We start from the raw sequence: 20,875 nt of genomic DNA, 5'->3' as shown, positions 1-20,875 counted from the left end.
TAACCAAGAACACAACCTTTACCTCGGAAAGCAGCGGAACAGCAAAGACAGCGTCCTTTGGAGACACCTTTTTCTTCTCCACAACGGGCCCGCCTCCTAACAAGCTGCTGGTGCTTTCACCAAAAAGAGAAAGATTATCAAGTTTACCCGCAGCGGTTGCAATATTCAGGCGAGCGTGAGTTGAGGGCGGCGTCTGAGACGGTGTGAAGGATCGTTGCGTTGCATTCCTCGGAAAACTGAACGCCCGTCGTCCTAGCCTCTGGATCCGACTGTGGCACAGCCCATTGCCAGGCGGGGCCCGCATAGGCATTTGCATCCTGCACTTTTGCGTAGAACGCGTGAATTAAAGATAGAATTGCGGAGATGGCGGATCCGAAAATAGAAGTATTGTGGATAGCGCCTCCCAATCTCCAGGCTGTGGATTTTTCTGGCATTAAAAGATGCGGGCAAGGTACGACAATGGTCACAGTTTAGAGAGTCCCTGGCGCACCAAAATTCCTGACCTATTATCAATGCTCGCAGCATGTGGTTCAAGTCCAGATCTTAAAGAAACACTTCCAAAGCGTGAAGTGCTCACAGGGACACTATTGTGCATTTTAGCAAATTACCTACGTAGAGGTGAACCCTATATTTGCAAATCTGTATTAGACAGTTTATCCGTGGCCCCAATATGCATTTTGCTACGAAAATCATGCTGGGCGTGCGGTGCAAGCCGTGAATTGGCACCGTTGTAGATGGCTGCTGCCACAAGTTTAACAAAGCTCATAAGATTGCTTGTTATTCATTATCGGTAGAATACCGGTAGCCATGCACAGAAAATTATTGCCCGGAAACGAGGTCCAGCGTTACAAAGTTCCTTTGTTCTCTTCCAAGCTGTTTATCAGGCTTAAAGTATTCTGGGTGCATACGTAACGAATGCACAAAATTATTCATGTTTGGTATATGCTGTCAGCTATGTGTGCAACTTCCGCCCGATTTGTGAAACTCCGGCCATGGTTCGGGCAAGCCCTTTGGCCAAGGAGTCCATGAGCCTTGACGGCACATCTGCGCTCCGGTGGCGGCTTGTAAGCGCACGGAGCACCGAGCAGCGGAAGCTGCTAAAGCTCGAGCGTGCCTCACATACCGCCACTGTGGTCAATGGCAATATTTACGTGATAGCAGGTCGGAAAGGGTAAGTGGACTTGCCCGCCCCATGATGTACTGCCTACACCGCAAGCTGTGTTAGTGTGACTCTCTGGGATGGGCCGTTCACGTTCGGGTCTTATCCTGGCGCTTGTTGGCTCACCGAGTCCCCGGAAACACCGCTCAACTGTGCCGTCCGCAGAATCACAGCTCAATCTGGTTTCATTTTCCCACCAACCGCTCCCCGAATGGCGTGTAGGAGCACCTTTTATGGGGACCTGCTCCTTTTCGACACTGCCACGCACTCATGGTCAATTCTTACTCCGGCCATTCCTAACGGCTTTCGCCCGCGGGCGAACCACACTGCAACACTCGTGGGCGGCCGGTACATCTGGGTCATTGCGGGGAGCGACAACGAAAAAGTAATGGGCGATGCGCACGTCTTTGATGTCCAGACGCAAACATGGACGAAGCCGCACGTCAGGTACGCGCAGCGTGCGCTTTTCGTGCCCAAGTGGTACATGAGGCGGCGGGGCGGCCTTGCCCTCCCATTCCTGGCTAGGGGCACGCTTGGGCGCGCATCTTGTTAGCTAGGGTCTCCAATTCGTCCCTCCGGCGCCCTTTGTAGCCGGCTCGTTGCTGCAGTGGTGGCTGGCTCTTGGCGCCCTGCCCAGCGGCAGCAGCCTTCCCTGGAGCCCTCCCATCCTAAATAGTACCCCTCAATGTAAGACCGCTGTCCGCATGCTGGCCCCATACCCACCATGTCGTTACTATGTCGTTTCGCTCACCGCTGCCACGGCCAGGGGCGATATTACATTACTCTCTCGCACTGCGCACTCCGCGGAGTTGCACCCCTGCGACCCACGGGCCATCCTCTTGTTCGGCGGTTACGATGGCGCTGTCTTCCACAACGACCTGGTCGTCATCCGCACCGACGCCCTGGCGGTGGAGCGGGTTGAGCTCAGCGTCGGAGGTGTGCCGCCGCCTGTGCCACGAGGTTATCACAGCTGCACGGCCGCGGGTAGCAGGTGCGGTCGGGTGAATGGTGCAGGGTGTATTGGTGTAGCGCCGCCACCAGCAAGACATTGATAGCTGCAACTGCAGCAGGGCTAAAGGGTGACCCACATATCTTGTGGCCAGCCTAGGTCAAACACATGGACCTGGGGAAACCGGAGCTTAGAACGGACGGGTGTAAATGTGTCACCCGCCGTGGACCCTTTTTCCTCGGTGACTGCGGGCCTCCGTTGCCACGCTGATGCACCTATGACGTCTGAAATGCTGGACCAGGTTTTCACATCCTTATACATAAGCAGCCACATCATTTCCTGCATCGTAGGTGCTATGTGTACGGCGGCCGTACGGAAACGGGGGTCGTGGATGCCAGTGGGATGCTGGCGGTATTCGATGCTGCTGGCAACCGGTGGTTGGCGCCCCACGTGGAGGGCAAGTGGCCGCAAGCGCGCTCCAGCCACCGCGCTGTGGCTCTGGGCAGCAGGTGAGGGCGGGCCCGCACTGGCTACCGCTAGGTTATAACCACTGTGTTACAACACACCAAGCAGTCCGTAAGCAGTGTACACAAGCCCACGGGCTTACGTTCTGCCCAGGCCCACTTATCCCCTCCGCCCAGGCTGCTGATCCATGGCGGCGCAGCAGCCGGCGAGCAGACCGACCGGTTGGCTGACGTGCACACACTTTTGATATGCCCTCATACCGGGCGGCTGACATGGTCCAGAATGGATGAGCCGCCTGCCGTTGCGGGAAGCGCCTCGAACGCCAGGCCGCAGGGTAAGGGGATGGCGAGGTGCCAAGGACACCAGGCAGCAGGGTGAGGGGATGGGGTTGGAGGAAGAAGCGGCATACCCAGCGCACGGTAACGCGAGATGGACCGCATTGGATTCCTGTTAAGTACCGGACATGATGGCGACTGGGGTTGATCTTGCCCGTGCCCTCTTCTATGCGTCACTATTTTGCAATGGCTGAACGACGGCCATTGTGCAAATCCGTGGCAAGATTTGTACGATGCACAGGGCCCTGTTTGCAGTCCCACCATGCCGCCCATTTCAGGGCTTGTCCCTGTCAACTGCCCCTGCCTTGACCTTATCGGATTGTCTTGGTACTGCAGGCCGCTCCGCACACACGGTCAGCCTGGTAGGGGTGGAATCTTTATACGTGATGTGTGGATACGTTGGCGCGCATTCCGGACCGCACAGGTGGGGCAGGTGGGCTTGGTCAGGCAAGACTCTGTCCTTCTCCATGGATAAGATGTCACCATGGCTTAACGGACTCAATCCAGTCATGTGGCATACCGGGATTGTACGTATCGCTGCGTGTGTGAGGAAGTGGTAGTATACGCGGTGGTTTGCTGTCAGCCACCTGACAGCGTCCTCTCGGAAAAGGGCTCAGGGCGATCATACCATGTGATTCTCTTCGGGACGGGCGTCTCCCTATAAAGGGTTGGCGGATTGCGGCTTATGTTGTGGCTTTCCAAACAGAGAAAATAGATAACGGGGAAAAGACGCTACAAGAGCATTGTCCTCTCCTTGCTTTGAGCTCTAGTCTCGCACCGCACTGGTTGGGTTTGCTCGGCCGCGCCAAACACGTTTTCGACCCGTCACGCCTATTCACTATGCCCATGGCGCCGGCCATGGGCATGACCGGTCCCAACTTGGCCCTCGTCCTGTACTAGATACTCTGGAGACGTGTTCCAGTTGCTCCTTGGGGTCCCAATCTGTGAGCAACCATCTGCCCCGCAACAACCGCAACCGTCACCGCCGCGGTCACCACCACACCAGCTGCGGTCACAGCTGTCTCCGAAGCACATCCCCAAGCCAACGGACCGCTCCAGTCCACATCACGCGCCGAAGGTGGTGACGCAGGCCAATGGCGGCCCTGCAGCCCCCACCAGTGGGGCCACGAACGGCAACCTAAGCCGCCCTGCCTCACCGTTGCGAGAGGACGCAGCAGCAGCAGCAGCAGCTGGAGGCGCATCACGGGGTGCCAAGCGACGGCTTGTGCCCACAGCCTCGGACAAGGCACCTGCGCAAGCCCAACAGCCTGCAGGCAACCTGGCGATGCCCACTAGAGGCCTACGTGACGGCGGCGGGGCTGCAGAAGCATATGGAGCTGGCGCAGAGGATGATCCCATCGATTTGACAGCTGACCAGCTGCCGGATGGTACGCAGCCGAAGGTAGCGGCTGGGGCGCCTTCTTGGGTACAACATGTACCACGCACCCGCGGAGACGCTGTCGAAGGAGGCGAGCCGGCGTTACGTAGTGATGGCGGCTGGTTGGGTGGCCAACGCCGTGGCCGTGTTTGCAGCTCGATGCAGCAGCAGATGTCCGAGGATGCGGCAGCCGCGGTGAGGTCTTCTGATGCACCTGGGACTACCTTGACTTCCCTCCACGGACATCCTTTGGCGGCAAACGTGCCTGGTGAGTTAACAGACGGTCGAGCAGCTAAGCGACATGCGTCGGACGCCGCCATCGGAAGGAGACGCCTGCCAGTGCAGGCGCCGCTTCCCGCAGGCGCAGAGCAAGCAGGCGTTGGAGGGGCGGTGCCTCTGGACATGGCTACAGCTGAGGTGCCTGCACCGCCAGTGCCAGCGCAGCAGCAACAACACCCGGCTCTAGGGTCAGGACTTGCGCGTGGTCACGGCCCCGCCGCTATGGGCTGGCAGGCGCAGGCGCAGGTTTACGGCCTACCGCCGGGGACCATCGCCGCCGCTGCAACTGCGGCGGCGACTGCTGCCGTGGCTGCGACGACTGCGGCTGGAAGCGGGGCCTATCACCGACCGCCCTCACCCTCTCACGGAGAGCTCGCAACGAACTCACGGGAGGCGTTCTTGGTGAGGGGCGGGGATCAGTGCTTGGCTGGAAAGCAGACTCGGCTTTCAGTGTAAAAAGTGGCCATCTCCGCGTGCACGCGAGTAAAACTTTTCCCAGCCCCTCGTAAGAAAGGTGGGGGCATACACAGCGTATCCCTTCAAGAGAATGAAGAGGAATTTCGTGTACATTGACGACGCGTCGGCATGGGAGAGCTATCCATATTTTTGTATACGCTATGCCGACGACCTGCCTGGTGCCGCCCGCAAGCCCTGAGCCTAATGCTGCCCACCTTCCATGATAAGCCCTGTACCTACGTCTCTTCCAAAAAGAGTATTCACTCCCGCTGGGACTATGCAGCAACTGCTACAAGACAACCAAGGACTCCTGCGGCAGCTACAGGAAGCTAAGGATGCAGAGCGGCAAGCTAACCAAAAGCTAGCGGTGAGTGTAACTGGGGCATCGGAGGGAATGTGCGTATTTGCTGGCGAGTGATTAGCTGAGCCCCCAACTTGTCATCGCGACCCCTCTCCTTAATCCTCGTTAATATCTGGCTTGCTGACCCTGTTATGGCCTCCAAGGCTTAGTCTCTTGCGGTGCTGACGCCTAGAAATTGCCGTCTGCTTTTACCGAATTCCCGTTCGGGTGTTGCAACAGGAGCAGCAGCGGCGGGCGGCGGAAGAGCTGTCGATGCAGCGGCGGAGCTGCGAGATGACGCAGGAAGCGTTGCGGACCGCGAACACGGAGCTTGAGGAGGCGCGAGTAAGGATTTGGGTTAGGGGGTGTCGCAAGCTGGCGTACCTATTATGGTTTTTTTTTGAGTGGGACCCGTCAGTTCGGCCCGTAAGCTTTTTGCCGCAGCTAGTGGACGCGGATTCAGCGAAAACAGCAACTAGCGATGCATGTGGGTGCTTAATGGAGCTGCACAGATTAAATGGCTTGTGGACTCAACACCTGTGAACGTGTTTTCAGCGCGGTACAATTACAGTGACGCCTCTGCCGTCACTGCTACTCAAGTACGCACGTATTACTCCTTTGCCTGCATCCTACTGTCTTGCGACACTGTGTCGGCACTTTTTTTTACCCAATATCCACGTTTGCCTTGGTCTGGTATCTTCACATCCAGTCCCAGCTGGAGCACCTGCAGCAGGACCTCGTGGTGGCACGGCAGCAGGCTGCCGCTCATCAACAACAGCAGGCCGCGGCAGCACGGCAGGCGGCGGATCGGGAGCGGGCGCTGCTGCAGGAGAGGGAGTTAATCATGCAGCAGCTAGTTGAGACGGGATGCAAGTACCAGGAGCAAATAAAGTAAGGCCCTCTTGGATGGGTGCGTGGAGCAGATCACGCGTGGTTGCAGTACACAGTTGCTGCTCCTGGGACTGTGTAATAAGTTGCCCCAACGGGTCTGGGCCTCCAGGGATGTGGATTGGTTGGGACGCTCTAGGATACGCTAGGCTGCCCTTGAGAATTTTTGTTGCCAAGCTTTGCCCCGCCGCACCTACCTGGTGTGCAGCATGGCAGGCCTGCTTTTTTCAAGCACCGCAGTTCGATAGCCAGCGCAACAGCTGTCGTACGGGATGAAACCCCGCTCTGTGAAGCACCGTCGTGTGCATTGGATGTTGTCTTGCGAGGGGTTTGCTAGGCTTTCTTCACGTCAAGTTATCACCGACGCACCTAGGTCGCGCAATCCCTCTGTGTTTGCCGCCTTGCTGTGCTCACCGGCATCCTGAACAAGGTCGCTTGAGGCGTTAAGCGGCCGACACCAGGCCGAGGCGGATAAGTACCGCCGGGACCTGCACGCCGAGGCAGAGCGGCATAGCGAGGCGGCGGCTGCACTGCGCGAGCGACTTGGCAAATGGGAGCAGGACGCGACGGAGCTGACAAACAGGCTGCGGGAGGCAGCGGCTCAGAACCAAAAGTTGGTACACGCATGTGTGCTCTGCGCCTTTGCCATGGTGCCGTACCTTTTTGAATTCATAATTGAGTAGGCTTCGCGCTCAGACCGGTGTTTTGTAGTCTCATCGAATCGCTGTCTTGAGTGGTGCGGAGGATAATGTGTGGTGATGCTGTCCGAAGCTGGGATGGAAAGGGCTCAGATGATTTTGTGGATCAAGCGTGGGCAAGACATCTCTGCCTCCCCCCATAATCGTTTGCCCATTCCATTGCCCAGGCTGCAGCAGGAGTTGGCCCGACTCCAGGACGTGAAGCAGCGCCTCGAGAGGGACACGAGCGAGGCGCGTGAGGCGCAGCAGAGGCTGCAACGGCAGATGGACGAACAGGTCGGCGATTTGGCCCGCCAGCGTGATTCACTGCAAATGCAGGTCACCCACACTACCACCAGGTGCGCATAGCTCAAACCCAGCAAGAACAGAGGAGAGGCGGACGTGGGGACGGGGCCCATGGAAGGAGGACCAAAATTGTGCGTGGATGGTAGCTGTGGGAATCAAGTAATGCTGCCCGCGTTCCCGCTCCTTCAGGATTTCCGCTCTGGAGTCCGAACTCCGGCGGACCAAAGACGACCTGGCCCACCGAGACGTCCAGCATGCAGCGCTGCTGCAGGCTAGTGCCGACAAAGCAGCCGAGCTGGCAGGGGTTCGCGAACTCTTGCGTGCTGCGCAGCAGAAGCAGGAGGTGATGCGCCAGCAGGCCAGCTTGCTTGCGACGCAGATGCAAACTGCCCAGGCAACGGTGCAAGCGATAGCCAACGGTGTGTAGGTGGTTACGCAAATATCTAGGGATCAGCAATTGGATGTGAGGTTTCGTTATAAGCTGATGGTGCTTGGGGCTTCAGGGCTCAAGGCGATTGTATGTGTTTAGAGGTAGCACAGGTGTGCGCAGTCGATGTCCAGTGCAGGCACGTCGAGATTTAGCTATTAGCTAACCTGATGGCGGAGAACCGACAGGTGAATGCAGCTAGGAAAGTGCTGGGATACCTAATCATTACATGAAGAGTTATAAAGTAACGCGTATAAAGTAACGCGTCCGCGCCAGCACACTGGCATGGAACCAACCGTCCCCCTCATGTGCATCACTCCTGCGTCCTCTCTTGAAGCATGCCCTAATGTAAAGCCGCGTCCGAGGCCGTGCCGCTGCAGTTGCACAGAGCGGGTTTATGCGATGACGACCAAAGCCTGCTCACTGCAAGCCCCTATGGCTCCTTGAAGACAGCTTATCGCATGCCCCACGTCTACAACAATAACTACATTTCCTGGCAAACCCACATGCACAGCCCGGGCCTCACCAATCCGCATGTTTGTTCGAACCAAGGAAGGCGGGCTGCATTAAGAACATACAGAGTGTGGGCTGGCCCGCTGCACAATGCCGCTACCAAGTGATCCACCAGGTTCCGCGCCCCAAACCCCAGACACCCGCCCATGCACTCCATAATAGAACGATGGCTTTCGGGTCAGCTGCCTGCCAACATGCGCAACCCATCCTTCTGCCACAAATGTCATTGGCCGTGCAAACTTACGTGTCACGCTGTACCACTTGCCATACAGACGCGTCACCTGTACCGCATTCACGGCCTAAAACACGGCTGCCGCGAACGCTTATCCATTTCCAATCAAACCCCCCAGCTGCCTGTTCCCTCACAGGCCTGCCTTCTGCATGCTCTCCATGAGAAACAGCTTTTGGATGGCCTCACTGGCAGCAATATTGATCTGATCACAGTAGGTCGCGATCTGGTTGGTGACCAGGTAGTTGTCCAGCATGGAAGGTTCCGGAATCGGCTTGAAGAGCGTCGGGTCCTCCTCCGGCAGTGCTTCCAGATTGTCCTGCAGCCGCTGCGTGTTCTCTTGCCGGCGTTTCACCAGCCATGCTGAATAAAGCTGCTGCTGCCGCGCCACAGTCTTGTGGTACATAGTTACCTTTTGCTGTTCCTGCACAATGTCGTCAACGCACTCTACAAGGCTCTGGATATTGCGCTCAAGGAAGGGGGCCACCGACAAGTTGAGCTTGTCGACGTCAGCCTGGGTGGCCGTGGGCGCTGGAATCAAGTCTGCCACGAGCGCCTGCACAAGATTCGAGTTGCGGACCTTGATGGGGAGCTCCACAAAAATATCCCGCCACGACAGGCCGGCCTCCCGGAAGCCCTTCAGTGTCAGCTTCTGCTCCTTGGACAACTCAATGAACGACTCCTTCAGCCGGACAGCTTTGAGTGCCAGGTTTCCGCGCGAAGAGCGCTGTGGATCATAAATAATACACACGCACTTCTTTATATTTTCATGGTAGTTGATGAAAGTCTCTATCAGCTCCAGAGTTTGGAATGTGCCCATGTTGGCGGACTGGTACCTGAAGTTCCGCAAACGAGAGGTTTAGTTGCAAAGTTTAGTTTAGCCCAAAGCCTGTGCATGATCCACGATTTTGTCGCTGACGTCTCCACACCAGCAGACATGGCACCGCCTTCACAAGAGGACAAAAGCGCAAGGAACCTGTGCAGCCCATCCAACCCCAGCAAGACTTGTCCAGGCCCGCGGCAACATGCAATTTTGTGCCACAAGCCTAGACGAACAACAGTGGGCGTAGTAAACACGTGCAAGTTCTTTCGAGCTCCGAGGGTAATACAGCGCTAACTAAAGGTGACACAAGCGCAGCACTTCTTACCAAAGAGTACTGAGAGCTTGCCAGCATGCAAAGCGACCCCGGATATAAGGCACATACCCCTTGCCACTTCAAGACCAGACGGGAAACCCTAAAGATGATCATCAGGCCCCAGTGGCAGCAACGCCGCATCCCACGCCGTGACACTACCATTCACTGCTTCGCTTGCCCCTCCTGAGCCGTGCAGACTGCAGCCAGCTTCACCCCTTCCCTGACCAGAGCACTATGACTGCTTATGCTCACCATCCAACTGTGTTGTTGTCCACATTAACCTCACGCAAGCAGCGCATCATTTCCAGCTGATAGTTGGCGCCAGCGGACTCCGCCTCGGCGTCATCGTCAGCAACAGCTGCCTGACTCGCATAAAACAATGAAATCATAGCCTCGTGAAATGCATCATTAACTTTAAGCCGCCTTGCCTATCCGTCCCCATAGCCAAGAGGTCTTAACTTACTTCAAGGCCTACAGTCTCACCGGGAAAGCAAAACAATCCGTCACCTCCAACTGCTGGCCAACATCCAGCCCGAGCAGCTGACCCGTTACAAGTTGAGGAAGCGCCTCGCTGCAGTGCTGGATAATCTTAAGCAAAACCTGGCCTTCCAGCTGCACGGTTTTAACAAGCTCCTTGTGCTGCCTGGGCGCACTGCCCTCGAAAGCTGTGGCCATGTCCTAGCAAGCGGCGGCGGGAACAGGTTCCCCTAGGCTGATAAAGCCCGATCACAAGCAATGTCTGGCTACAACTTTCTCGAGAAATTAATGTAATGTAGATTCCTAAGTAAAGGACCAGTTTCGCTCTCGTAGAGGCATTGGGGTTGAAGGACGTTGCCGTGCAAGTCGGAAGGTGCTCACCGCAGGCCCTAGTCATGCTGTGATAATTTCAGAATTTGTGATCTAGCCCTTTGTATTTCGCATAACACTTGAGACCTATGGATAGTTAAGCCGCGGTTGGATTGATTGAACTTGTTAACTGTTGCAAGGCACGGCTCTCTGGGGCCGCTTAGACGGCATCAGCCACTTAGAAGGATCTTCCGAGGCAGTATGACACGGCGACTAGGACTGTTGCTGCTCGTTCTGGCGCTTGGAGCTGCTGCAGGCGCAGCTGCAGAGCATGCGAGGGCGCTACTCGGCACGGGGGACCACAAGTATAAGCAGGGCGATCAAATCATGCTCTACGCCAACAAAGTCGGGCCGTTTCAGAACCCAACGTATGTAGGGACACGCTGTGGCGTTGCTGCTCCGCTAGCGTCAACTGTTTCGTTTTCTATTGACAGGGAGACATACCAGTACTATAATCTTCCCTTCTGTCAACCCAAGGATGGAAAGGAGTATAAGACGGAGTTTTTGGGCGAAGTGTTGGAGGGCGATCGGCTGGTGACGACGCCCTACAAGTTACAGTTTCGAATTGACGTGGAGAATGCTGCTCTTTGCAAAAAGTCGCTGAAGGCGGACGACTTGAAGAAGTTCCGCGATGCAGTCAAGCAAGACTTCTATTTTCAGGTACAATAGACGTGCTGCGGACGTCTGTCGTTTCCGTTATGAAGTGGCTGAACCCACTTTTGTGCATTCGCAGATGTTTTATGACGACCTGCCAGTATGGGGCTTTATTGGCAAGGTTGAAAAGATAGTGCAGACTGGGACCCATAAGTACTTCCTCTTCACACACTTCCACTTCGACTTATCTTACAACGAGGACCGCGTCATTGAAATTAACGTGTCCAGCGATCCCATGCGTACTGTCGACATCACTACAGCAAATGAACTGGACATCCAGTTTTCGTACTCCGTCAAGTGGAAGCAATCATCCGTCACTTTCGACCACCGCATGGATCGCTACGCACGCTACTCCTTCTTGCCGCAGCATCTCGAGGTTGGCAAAGGGGCCCACTGGGGAAGGGACGGCTTCACGGTGTGCGGTCGTGAAAGGGCCCAGCATCCCATGGGGCTCCTTGCAAGGATTTACACCTGACGTCTGCTTGTAGTGGTGCAGCAACACCTGGATAATCGCGCACTGTCCTTGTATATTTTGTCACATATAGTGCTATGCATGCCCTCCTGAAGTATATGCGGTTTCTTGCTCCTATGCAGATTCACTGGTTTTCAATCATAAACTCCTGCGTGACGGTGCTGCTGCTCACTGGTTTCCTGGCAACAATTTTGTTGCGCGTCCTAAAGAATGATTTCATGAAGTACACGCGAGATGACGAAATGGGGGAGGAACAGGAGGAGACTGGCTGGAAGTACTTGCATGGGGACGTCTTCCGATTCCCGCCGCAGTCCAACATTTTTTCCGCTATGATGGGTGTGGGTGCACAGATCCTCGCCATGGCTATGTGCATCTTCGCATTGGCCTTGGTGGGTGTTTTCTACCCCTACAACCGCGGAGGTTTGCTGTCTGCATGTGTGGTGCTGTACGCCCTCACCGCCGGTATCTCAGGTATGTAATATGAAAGCCGTATGCTGTGGGGCTAGGGAGGGCAGGAAAAAGGGTTCCGGGTTTGAGTGGGTAAGGTCGCTAGTAAAGCTTCTAGCAGAACTTGTTCATCTCGCACATGTCCTCCGAATTAATCCTTGCAGGTAAACAGAACATCCGGGTGGGACACAATGGGGTGTATCTTGGCCGGCCATTTCCCTGCATGGAAGAAGTCCCTTAGCAGATTGGGTAACTTGTGAAGCTTGTTCGCAAAACTAACTCGTTGTACGGCATTTCTTTTCACCTTGAATCAGCGAGCTCAACTTCGTCTGTCCGGGCCATGCGTGTACAACTGCAAGGGTATCGTGATTAAGTTGCTCAAGCAGAGGCTTCGTTTAGTTGTTGGCACGGTTGCGTGGGCGCCCTCGGCATCTCAAAGCTTTTCGGTATAGCAACTCTTAATGTGACATCCGTGCATACGATGTTTGGGGTTAGTACCAAATATTGATGCTGTTGCGTAATTTTTTTTGTTTTGGTTGATACACTGAGCTTACCTGTGTCTCGTTAAAGCAGCGAAAGCGATTGGTGCCAACCCCGCTGGGTTCATTTCGCAGGCTACGTGAGCGGCCTGCATTACAAGATGTTTGGCGGCACTAACTGGGTTTCTAACGTACTACTGTGCACGGTGCTCTTCTGCGGACCGGTCCTGGTCGTCTTCTCTTTCCTCAACACGGTCGCCATTTTCTATCGGTCCACCGCTGCGCTTCCGTTTGGCACAATTGTCATCATCATTCTGATTTGGGCGCTTATCACCTTCCCGCTTACTGTACTGGGTGGTATTGCAGCGAAGAACTCAAAAGTTGAGTTCAACGCACCGTGCAGGTGAGGGTCAAGGATGCACTTAGTGCGGTACCCTGCCCTGTTGTCATGGGGCACCGTGTCACAGCTTTATCGATTTCGTTTTAGTTGCATACCGTGCTGCCGCTCTTGTACAAAACAATAAGCTTGTCATGCAAAGTTGTATTCTTGACGTCTTTATAACGATGTGATTGGGCCCTTTGTGTCGATTCGCCGTTCAGGACCACCAAGTTCCCACGCGACATTCCCCCACTGCCGTGGTACCGGACTACCATGCCGCAAATGCTAATGGCGGGCTTCCTGCCTTTCTCTGCCATTTACATTGAGCTTTACTACATCTTCGCGAGCATCTGGGGACACAAAGTGTATACCATTTACTCGATCCTTTTCATTGTTTTTATCATCCTGATTATTGTGACCGCGTTCATCACAGTGGCGCTCACATACTTCCAGCTGGCGGTTGAGGACCACAGGTGGGGCCCTTGCATCCAGTCTGCCATCCCATTTGTAATCCGTCAAGCAGCTTGCGTGTGATGTTTGACCCAACACTAAGCCTCTAATCCTAATGACCCTGGAATGCTGTATGTCCTTCCTTGCGGCGACCCTGGAATATGATGTACGTCCGCTCTTGTTGTACAGATGGTGGTGGCGTTCTTTCCTGTGCGGAGGCTCGACGGGCATTTTCGTATACGGATACTGCTTCTACTATTACTACGTACGATCGGACATGAGCGGCTTTATGCAGACCTCCTTCTTCTTTGGCTACAATGCTGTGGTATGTTATGCCTTCTTCCTCATGCTCGGCACGGTGGGCTTCCGCGCTTCTTTGCTCTTTGTGCGGCACATCTACAGGTGGGTAAAGGGGTTTGATGACGATGTTTGGCTGACTTTTCTCTTGTGCTACCTTATCTAAGGATTGCCCCTCTTGCCTGTCACAACCATGCCATAACAGGGCCATTAAGTGCGAGTGAGATCAGGCCGTGTTGCTCTGGGATGCCGTTCGCGAATGCTTGACCATGGACCAATTTGAAGGTATAATGCTGGACTATTTCGGAGACTGGATGACTTGTTCTTATGAGAGACAGTAGAGCGTATGCTATGAAAATTGACTTAGGACTGAGTTAACGAGTTTCTTGTGGAAAGGAGAGTCGTGACTTCAAGTGTAGGATTGTTAAGCAGATTTATCAAAGGAGTGGATGTGTACGGATACTGCGAGATGGTAGTGTCAATTGCACGGTATCATTCATACCAGGCTTTTATATAAGTCATGTGCAATATGTGAGACGAGACATTCTGTCAAGACATGTATAAAACAGTCGGTTGCAAATGGGACATGTGTCTGCCGCTTCTATATGCCTCTTCTCTGGGGAGGGTGTAAAAAGCGCTTGAAGCTATTCACGGAGATTTCACAGCATCTTGATCCTTGCCAACCAACATACAATCAACAAATCGGTTTTGTGAGCTATATCGTGTGTCCTTGCCGCAAAAGCCTTACTGTCCATACAACCTCTGTAGGCGTCGAGTGTGAATATTGCGACGGTTGGACTGCCTTTCGCAGCCTAGGCCAGCATCACAAACTGCGGATTTCGCAGCATTAAATGCTTGTAGTTGAGACACGTAGCATGTAACACCAAATCCCTGTAGCTAGACATGTAGCACGTGCTGATAACCCGTCTTCATCGTCCACAGCATGAACGTTTGGTAGATTGAGCCTGCAGCCAAGACAGCTCCTGTTACGCTGAGCACGTCCCGTAACCAGCGGTTGGAGATGCGTGGCGCGAGGAAGGCGACGAAAGCAAGACTACCCGAGACCACCAAGTACAACGAGCCCAGCGTGAAGCCCTCTGCGCCCAGCTGGCCCTGGCGGCCGGTCAAGAAAAACTGTTTAGGGATGAAGAATGGGCACGGAATTGTAAGTACAGTAACACCGCACGGAAGGCTACATGGGAGGATACACACATCTGTCATGGTTGGCAGGTCAACAGATTCAATGCGCGATAATTAATTCTGGATGCAGCCGACACCAGATGGAATATCGCCGGAAAAAACATTCCTCAAGAGGATTTCTAATCGCAAGTCTGCAGGGATGTACCTTGGATAGCCCAGTGGACTTTCAGTGGGGTCCGAGTCTGCACCCGGTTGGTTAGTGGCTACGCGCCGGGGTTAAATGTGCAGCCCGAGATGTGCCACCTAAGGATACCCGGCAGGGTGTCAGAGGGTGGGTTGGGCTGACCTCGAACCACACGCTAGTGGACGGTTTCGGGAGGCTTGTAACACGGATAAGGGCCGCACTGTGAGAACAAAATACTCCTCGCGAATGCCGCCTTTCATCCTCAGCCCCATTCACGCACGCTTGGGTTCCTGGCCCGGAGCGAACTTTATCTTACCCAGGTGCGATATCGCCTCTGCAAAAACGAAACCGACTGACTGCTAATGAACCAAACTGCTGGAACGAGCTGGTGGAGCGAACTGCTGATGAACAAGCTCTCTACATCACTGGCCAGCTCTTTGTGCACCATAAACCGCAACCGCAAACCCGGTCGCGCGCTAGGGCAATTCAAGTAGCTGTTCCAGGCTCAGCGAAATCGCCAAGGGCAGCCGCAAGTAGGTCCTATGATGCTTGGGTCTTCATTTCGAGTCTTGATATCGATTGATTGTTAACGTGAGTAATGCTGCCGCGGTTGCCGCTGACCCCTTAGGGCCGACCAACACACCTGGAGGTTTCCCTTTCGGTCGCGGATGAAGAACGGCACGCCCCGGATGATGTTGTACATGCCGCCGCTGACAGAGAACCAAAACACGACCAGAGACAGAACAGCCCAAATCGCCGCGTGCTGAAGCAGTGACAACGCATACACCTTGTACATCAGGTATGCCGTCGCCAGCATACTCGCCAGCACTAGCACGGGAAACAGCGGGCTCTTGTAAATGCTGGGCCGGTCAACCTCGGCAGCCTTGAGGCCGTGCCGGATGCCCATAAACTCCACAAACGTTTCCGCAGGCCAGGGGTAGTTGCGCGTTCCCACGGTGTCTGGAAGCATCTTATCACCCTTGCCCAGCTCAACCGTCGATGCACCCACAGACAGGCCAGGCGGGATGCGGACGACGCACGGCAGCGAGTTGACCTTACGGGCACAGGAGCACAAGCAAATTGTAGAGGATAAAGGGAATTTACGAGTCACCAGAACAAGGTCAACAGCAAATTGCACATCAACCCAGGACCAGATGGCATGCCAAATGCATAAGATTTAGTTCTCTGATCTGCATTTGTGCCTTGGAAGAGCCAGAAATCAAGACGAAATCATGACGCGAGCTGGAAACAGACCCGAAGGCCCAGGAGGGGGACTTCAACGGCATCGGATGGAGCCAGGGAAGGAACAGTGGCCCATGGGTTTTAAAGGAAAAGGGAACGACAGTTCAGATCGTGGCCTGGGCCTATTGACGGCCTAGGCCCCTTGGAAACCACGCCCAGCTCATCTCTGCCCGGCCTTGACATCTGACGTAAGCTCCGAATCATGATTCTCGCTGTGTATAATTCCATTTACGTGCACAACAAGAACACTGTTGGCCAAGGCCGTGTCGCTGTATATAGGATCTCATTTCCTCTACTGTAGTCCTTTGCCCCTGTATGCCCTAGCCACCAGTCATCTCGTCGCTGGCATAAAACAAATGGAGTTTCCTACCTAATCGCAGTTTTAAGCTTCCTCAGCACAATTGCCGTCCGGCCACCCTACCTGCCACCCGCTAGAAGTCTTAACACTTTCGCAACCGCTCCAAGAGGATGGGTGAAAAGCGGGCATGCACACAAGCTACCAGATGGATGCTAGCGGTCTGCTCAATGTGCACGTCGGCAGTTGTAGCAAGAAGCACAAACAGTAAGCTTTCTGAGTCGCTTCACCTGTTTGGAATGAAGCACCTGCATTCTAATCAAACTGCACGACAAATATGCAAGCACTAGCACCCCGGTCACCCACTTGTAGCATGGCGAAAGGTGTCTGCGACTTTTCCAGGGCCGCCTCAAAAAAGAAAATCTTGTCTGCATCGGGTCCCGTTGCAAAGGCTTTGGCTGCGAGGCCGTACTCCTTGCGCAGGTCATCCAACCGCAGGTTTGGGTTGCTCTCCGAAACCTGCAAGGTCACGTAGCAGGCGGACGTTTCATGGACGGTCACATCAGCTTTACAAGCACACCGTACACTGACGAAAATAAATGCAGGCTGCCGAGGACCTGCATAAGTACCATTTTACGCCATAATATGACAACTACGGGCACATACCTGCTCAGCAGAAAAAAAAATAACCACGGTGTATGGCCGGCTGCGCCCCACGACATATTGTTTAAGCACGTCGTCTGTCAACAGGATGACAGCATCCCGGGCCTCGTCTCGTACAGATGTAAGCTCTAAAACGTCCTGAGGCACAGGAACGCATTCCGCAAAATGCTACGTGTGCAGTACCAAGCGGTTCATCACGCATATAACATGGCGGGTAAAGCTGGTACGATGTGTAAAAATAGATGCGAAGGGCATGCAACGAAGAGATACGCAATCACAAACCCGACCCGGGCATACACGCTAACAGGACGACGCGAACCTCCAGCAGCTAGCGGTACCCCTATTTGAAGCGGGTTGGGCATGAATTGAAATGAGCCGCAGCGAGAAACCCTGACAGCTCTTAAGCCGTGAAAGAAGCTCCATTTCCCGCAATGACCCGCCTGCAGCACCGGTCCAACGAGGTTCTCCCTTAGGGTACCCAAGTTGGTACCTCCAAGCTAGCTCACCGGCGCTGCTAATAGTTGCTTGGAGACCACCATCAACCCTAAGAGAACAACCGTTGCAAACCTCATCATTCTTGTCGGAGACGCAAAATGTTGACGATCACTTTATACACAACGAGAGGTGCGTAGATGAGCTGCCAGATTTACGTCCCATGACTAGTTCATCTTAAAAGTATTTCCTAAAGATGTACAGGGTTCGGCTTTCCGTCTGGAAAGGAGCTTAGGAAACGGATGCCGTACATGTCGTGGTCCTTTCCGTTTCTGCCATTCACGTCAACGCTTCAAAACATGCCATTCTTATGATATGTCTTTCAGCTGCGACCCTTTAGCTTTTCCAGCTGAGAGCCCACTGCGTACGAAACCTGTCACCGTTCTTGCCTTTAGGTTGAGCCATAGAATCACTATAATCATTATACTAGGCATCTGCTCATTTGCTTCGAACTTTTGAATTTATCAACCATCGAATGATTACTTGGAAGCAGGGTTATGAAAGGCAAACGGAAGGACCGCAGGAAGGAGCTAGACTCTGCAGTCTATAACGGACAGGAGTATCGTCCCGGGGATTGTGTTCTTATAAACCCTCATGACGACGCTCCGGCATACGTGAGTGCTGCATGGCAGCTTTTTTGGCGGTAAAGTTAGTGCGTAGGTCTGAGTGTACAAGGCAGGCTGAGCTGCACATCCGTGGCGCAGATTGGGCGCATTAGGAAGATCTCCCAGGCGCTCAGCGACCCAGCTGACGTGGAGCTGGAGGTGGCCTGGTTTTATCGCCCGGAGGAGGCTGTAGGTGGACGAAAGGTGCGGAGCTTACGAAATTGCTTCCATGGATATATGGCCCAGCTATGGGGCTCCGCCTTTCCTCTTAACTTCAACTTCAAGACGGGTTGCTAGCCGAACAGACTTATGGTCAGGGTTTAAGGTTTTAAGGGCGTGGTCAGGGTTTAAGGGCGGGTAATTGACCGCGAACAAACACTAGTGGATGCTGCTGTTGCTGCGGAAGCGTAGGCAGATTATCTCAGATAGGTGGCACGACGGGAAGACGCGAGGTTAACGGGGAGATTGTTTCAAAAGTGAAAACTGCTCGGAGCTGAGATGTCTGACCTGGCCGCGCCACAAACCCGTTGACAGATTTTCCATGGGGAGTCGGAAGTTTTCGAGTCCTCGCATCAGGACAAGGCGCCACTGGCGGCCATCTTGGATCGCTGCTTCGTGCACAGCATGGAAACCTATGAGGTGCAGGGAATCCTTCAATCCGCTTCGGGGGGCCCCCTACATTCTGCCTTATCTGCATGCTTGAGGTAGCTTGCCAGCTGCTGGGAAAAGAAATCACTTTCTGCCTTACCTACTTGCTGGGTTATCCCAACAAGACATAGAGCTCGTTTGATGCGTGGCGCGGAGTTTCCTCTTTCCTACCTGCAAATACCGAAGGCGGTTTCTGCGATGATAGCATTCTGTCTACCTCCCGGTGAACAGCACGTGAGTGCAGGTACTTCACATGCAGGCGTCAGGTTATGATTACTCGCTTACCCCCGCGGGCAACCCCCTTGATGATTGCGCGCGACCATCGGATTGGATTGGCGACATCTCTTCTATTGAATGTTTTTTCCCTGCTGCCTTTGCTTGTGCGCCCCGGCAGTCTTTGAAGGACCGCAAGGAAACTGACTTTTTCTGCCGACTCGTGTATAAGGTACGGCAGCATTTATGATTTTTCGATTAGTGCTCACGATGGTGTGGCATCAAGCATGTTTGCATTTCACCAAGCATTGCCACAGGTGCTTGCCGCAATGATGACATGTAATGCATCGGCACATACATTGTATTATATCAGTTCAGGCACTAGTGGTAACGCACACACCGATGCCCCCGGAGGTTCCGGGATCGAGACTTGTCAGGGTCGAAAATCCTTCCGATGGTGGAAGGTAAGAGTGGCCTTACACGATGGACGGTGGTGACTTGGGATAGAGTAGACCTGCGTGCTGACCAGGAATGGAGTTGAGCCACCGTTGACGGCATATTGCGTTGGATGCCGGTGGTGGGTGCTGAACCTGAGCGATCCACTGAGAAGTTGGCTAGGGTGACTGGATGAGGGTGCCCCGAAATACCGGGGTAGGCAGGGTTTCGCCAGGTAGCGGCCACGGGTGAAGATACAACCCCCCCATGTCCCACTCATCATACATTGTAATTGTCGTCGAGCTGCATTACGTCCACGCATCTGCTGTCATTCGCAGCACCGCTGTCAATGATTCTTTATACCTTCGCTTGTGACCACTGCAGCCCCAGACCAAGCAGTTCGAGCCCGACGAAGTACCTGTGTGAGTACCATGGAAGGCGCTCACGATTGTGCGTTCTCGTTTACATGGCATATTTTGTGACAGGATGGGTGATAATGGACGCAGGTACTGTGAATGCGAGCTGCCGTATAACCCCGACCGACCTATGGTCATGTGTGGAACTTGCGAAGAATGGTACGCGATACACCACGTATATATCTGTGCAGTGTCCCCAGCATTAAAACGACGAAGGTGTCATGTAGATTACGGTCAGCTCCATCGAGACTGCTCTTTCAAATATAATGTAGCTTGGATGCGAGGGTAGCTTGCAGATCTGGGGCCACAGGCGCCATGTGATGTGCGAAACAGGGGGGTATATCTTCACCCGTGGCAGCTATCCTGCGAAACCCTGCCTTCCCCGGTATTTCGGGGCACCCTCATCCAGTCACCCTATTCAACTTCTCAGTGGATCGCTCAGGTCTCGCGCCCACCACCGGCATCCAACGAGAAACTGCCGGATCGACGGCGGCCCAACTCCATTCCTGGTTGGCTCGCAGGTTAACTTTATCCCAGGTCACCACCGTCCATTAACTAGGGGCACTTTTCCTTCCACCATTGGAACGATTTTCGACCCTGACAGGTCTCGACCCGGGATCTCCCGGGGGCAATGGTCGTGCCTTAGCAGTAGTGCCTAACCTAGTAGTGCCATATATATTGTCTCAAACTTAGGTCGGCTGCTTTCCCTTCTGTCTGCTGCACGGAGATTCCGAAGGTTAATAGAAAGTCACCTGTGAACCTTCTGGACCCTGCCCGCCGCCAGGTACCACCCTCAATGCCTTGGCTTGGGACCCGAAGTCTTCCAGCAGGAGAACTTTGTGTGCCCCAAGTGCAGCGGCTCCGGGGCGCCAGCTAAGAAACAGCGTGCGGTGATGGCAGGAAGTGTTGATGTGGGCGGCGGTCCCGCGTCAACGGCGTAAGGACTGGGCTTAGTAGTCGCGGCACTGGCGGCCCTCCCAC

The 20,875-nt window shown here is 54.3% G+C and overlaps 5 protein-coding genes across 5 annotated transcripts; 3 read left to right on the top strand and 2 right to left on the bottom strand.

Annotated features, from left to right (window-relative positions):
* Positions 1-992: 992 nt before the first annotated feature.
* Positions 993-7,659, top strand: VOLCADRAFT_93025 (uncharacterized protein; the record flags this gene model as incomplete). Its single annotated transcript, XM_002952383.1, has 14 exons — positions 993-1,171; positions 1,382-1,606; positions 1,926-2,150; positions 2,459-2,617; positions 2,750-2,907; positions 3,245-3,261; positions 3,333-3,341; positions 3,915-4,481; positions 5,347-5,388; positions 5,602-5,706; positions 6,071-6,252; positions 6,680-6,862; positions 7,115-7,285; positions 7,422-7,659. 14 exons carry the CDS (start codon positions 993-995, stop codon positions 7,657-7,659), a joined length of 2,460 nt encoding a protein of 819 aa, XP_002952429.1.
* Positions 7,660-7,867: 208 nt separating this feature from the next.
* eif3H (eukaryotic translation initiation factor 3h) lies at positions 7,868-10,411 on the bottom strand (the record flags this gene model as incomplete). Its single annotated transcript, XM_002952309.1, has 4 exons — positions 7,868-9,237; positions 9,790-9,899; positions 10,021-10,202; positions 10,396-10,411. The coding sequence occupies 4 exons, from the start codon at positions 10,409-10,411 to the stop codon at positions 8,535-8,537; spliced, it is 1,011 nt and encodes a 336-aa protein (XP_002952355.1). The 3' UTR covers positions 7,868-8,534.
* A 200-nt stretch (positions 10,412-10,611) lies between these two features.
* Positions 10,612-14,114, top strand: VOLCADRAFT_75353 (uncharacterized protein). The gene is made up of 8 exons (XM_002952382.1): positions 10,612-10,751; positions 10,818-11,043; positions 11,117-11,413; positions 11,632-11,980; positions 12,571-12,838; positions 13,036-13,287; positions 13,454-13,666; positions 13,767-14,114. Exons 1-8 carry the CDS (start codon positions 10,711-10,713, stop codon positions 13,783-13,785), a joined length of 1,665 nt encoding a protein of 554 aa, XP_002952428.1. The 5' UTR covers positions 10,612-10,710; the 3' UTR covers positions 13,786-14,114.
* Positions 14,059-17,761, bottom strand: VOLCADRAFT_105485 (uncharacterized protein). Its single transcript, XM_002952308.1, has 5 exons — positions 17,592-17,761; positions 17,089-17,223; positions 16,789-16,941; positions 15,529-15,939; positions 14,059-14,695 (listed from the first exon to the last, which is right to left on the bottom strand). Exons 1-5 carry the CDS (start codon positions 17,658-17,660, stop codon positions 14,459-14,461), a joined length of 1,005 nt encoding a protein of 334 aa, XP_002952354.1. The 5' UTR covers positions 17,661-17,761; the 3' UTR covers positions 14,059-14,458.
* Positions 17,762-17,931: 170 nt separating this feature from the next.
* Positions 17,932-20,835, top strand: VOLCADRAFT_105484 (uncharacterized protein; the record flags this gene model as incomplete). The annotated part of the gene is made up of 7 exons (XM_002952381.1): positions 17,932-18,191; positions 18,282-18,386; positions 18,717-18,821; positions 19,225-19,275; positions 19,863-19,900; positions 19,985-20,053; positions 20,679-20,835. Exons 1-7 carry the CDS (start codon positions 18,075-18,077, stop codon positions 20,833-20,835), a joined length of 642 nt encoding a protein of 213 aa, XP_002952427.1. The 5' UTR covers positions 17,932-18,074.
* Between the last annotated feature and the right edge of the window lie 40 nt (positions 20,836-20,875).

The sequence above is a fragment of the Volvox carteri genome (assembly GCF_000143455.1).
Source record: "Volvox carteri f. nagariensis unplaced genomic scaffold VOLCAscaffold_29, whole genome shotgun sequence".
NCBI lineage: Eukaryota > Viridiplantae > Chlorophyta > Chlorophyceae > Chlamydomonadales > Volvocaceae > Volvox > Volvox carteri.
The sequence above is the reverse complement of the archived record's forward strand: the minus strand, read 5'-3'. Positions and strand labels throughout refer to the sequence as shown.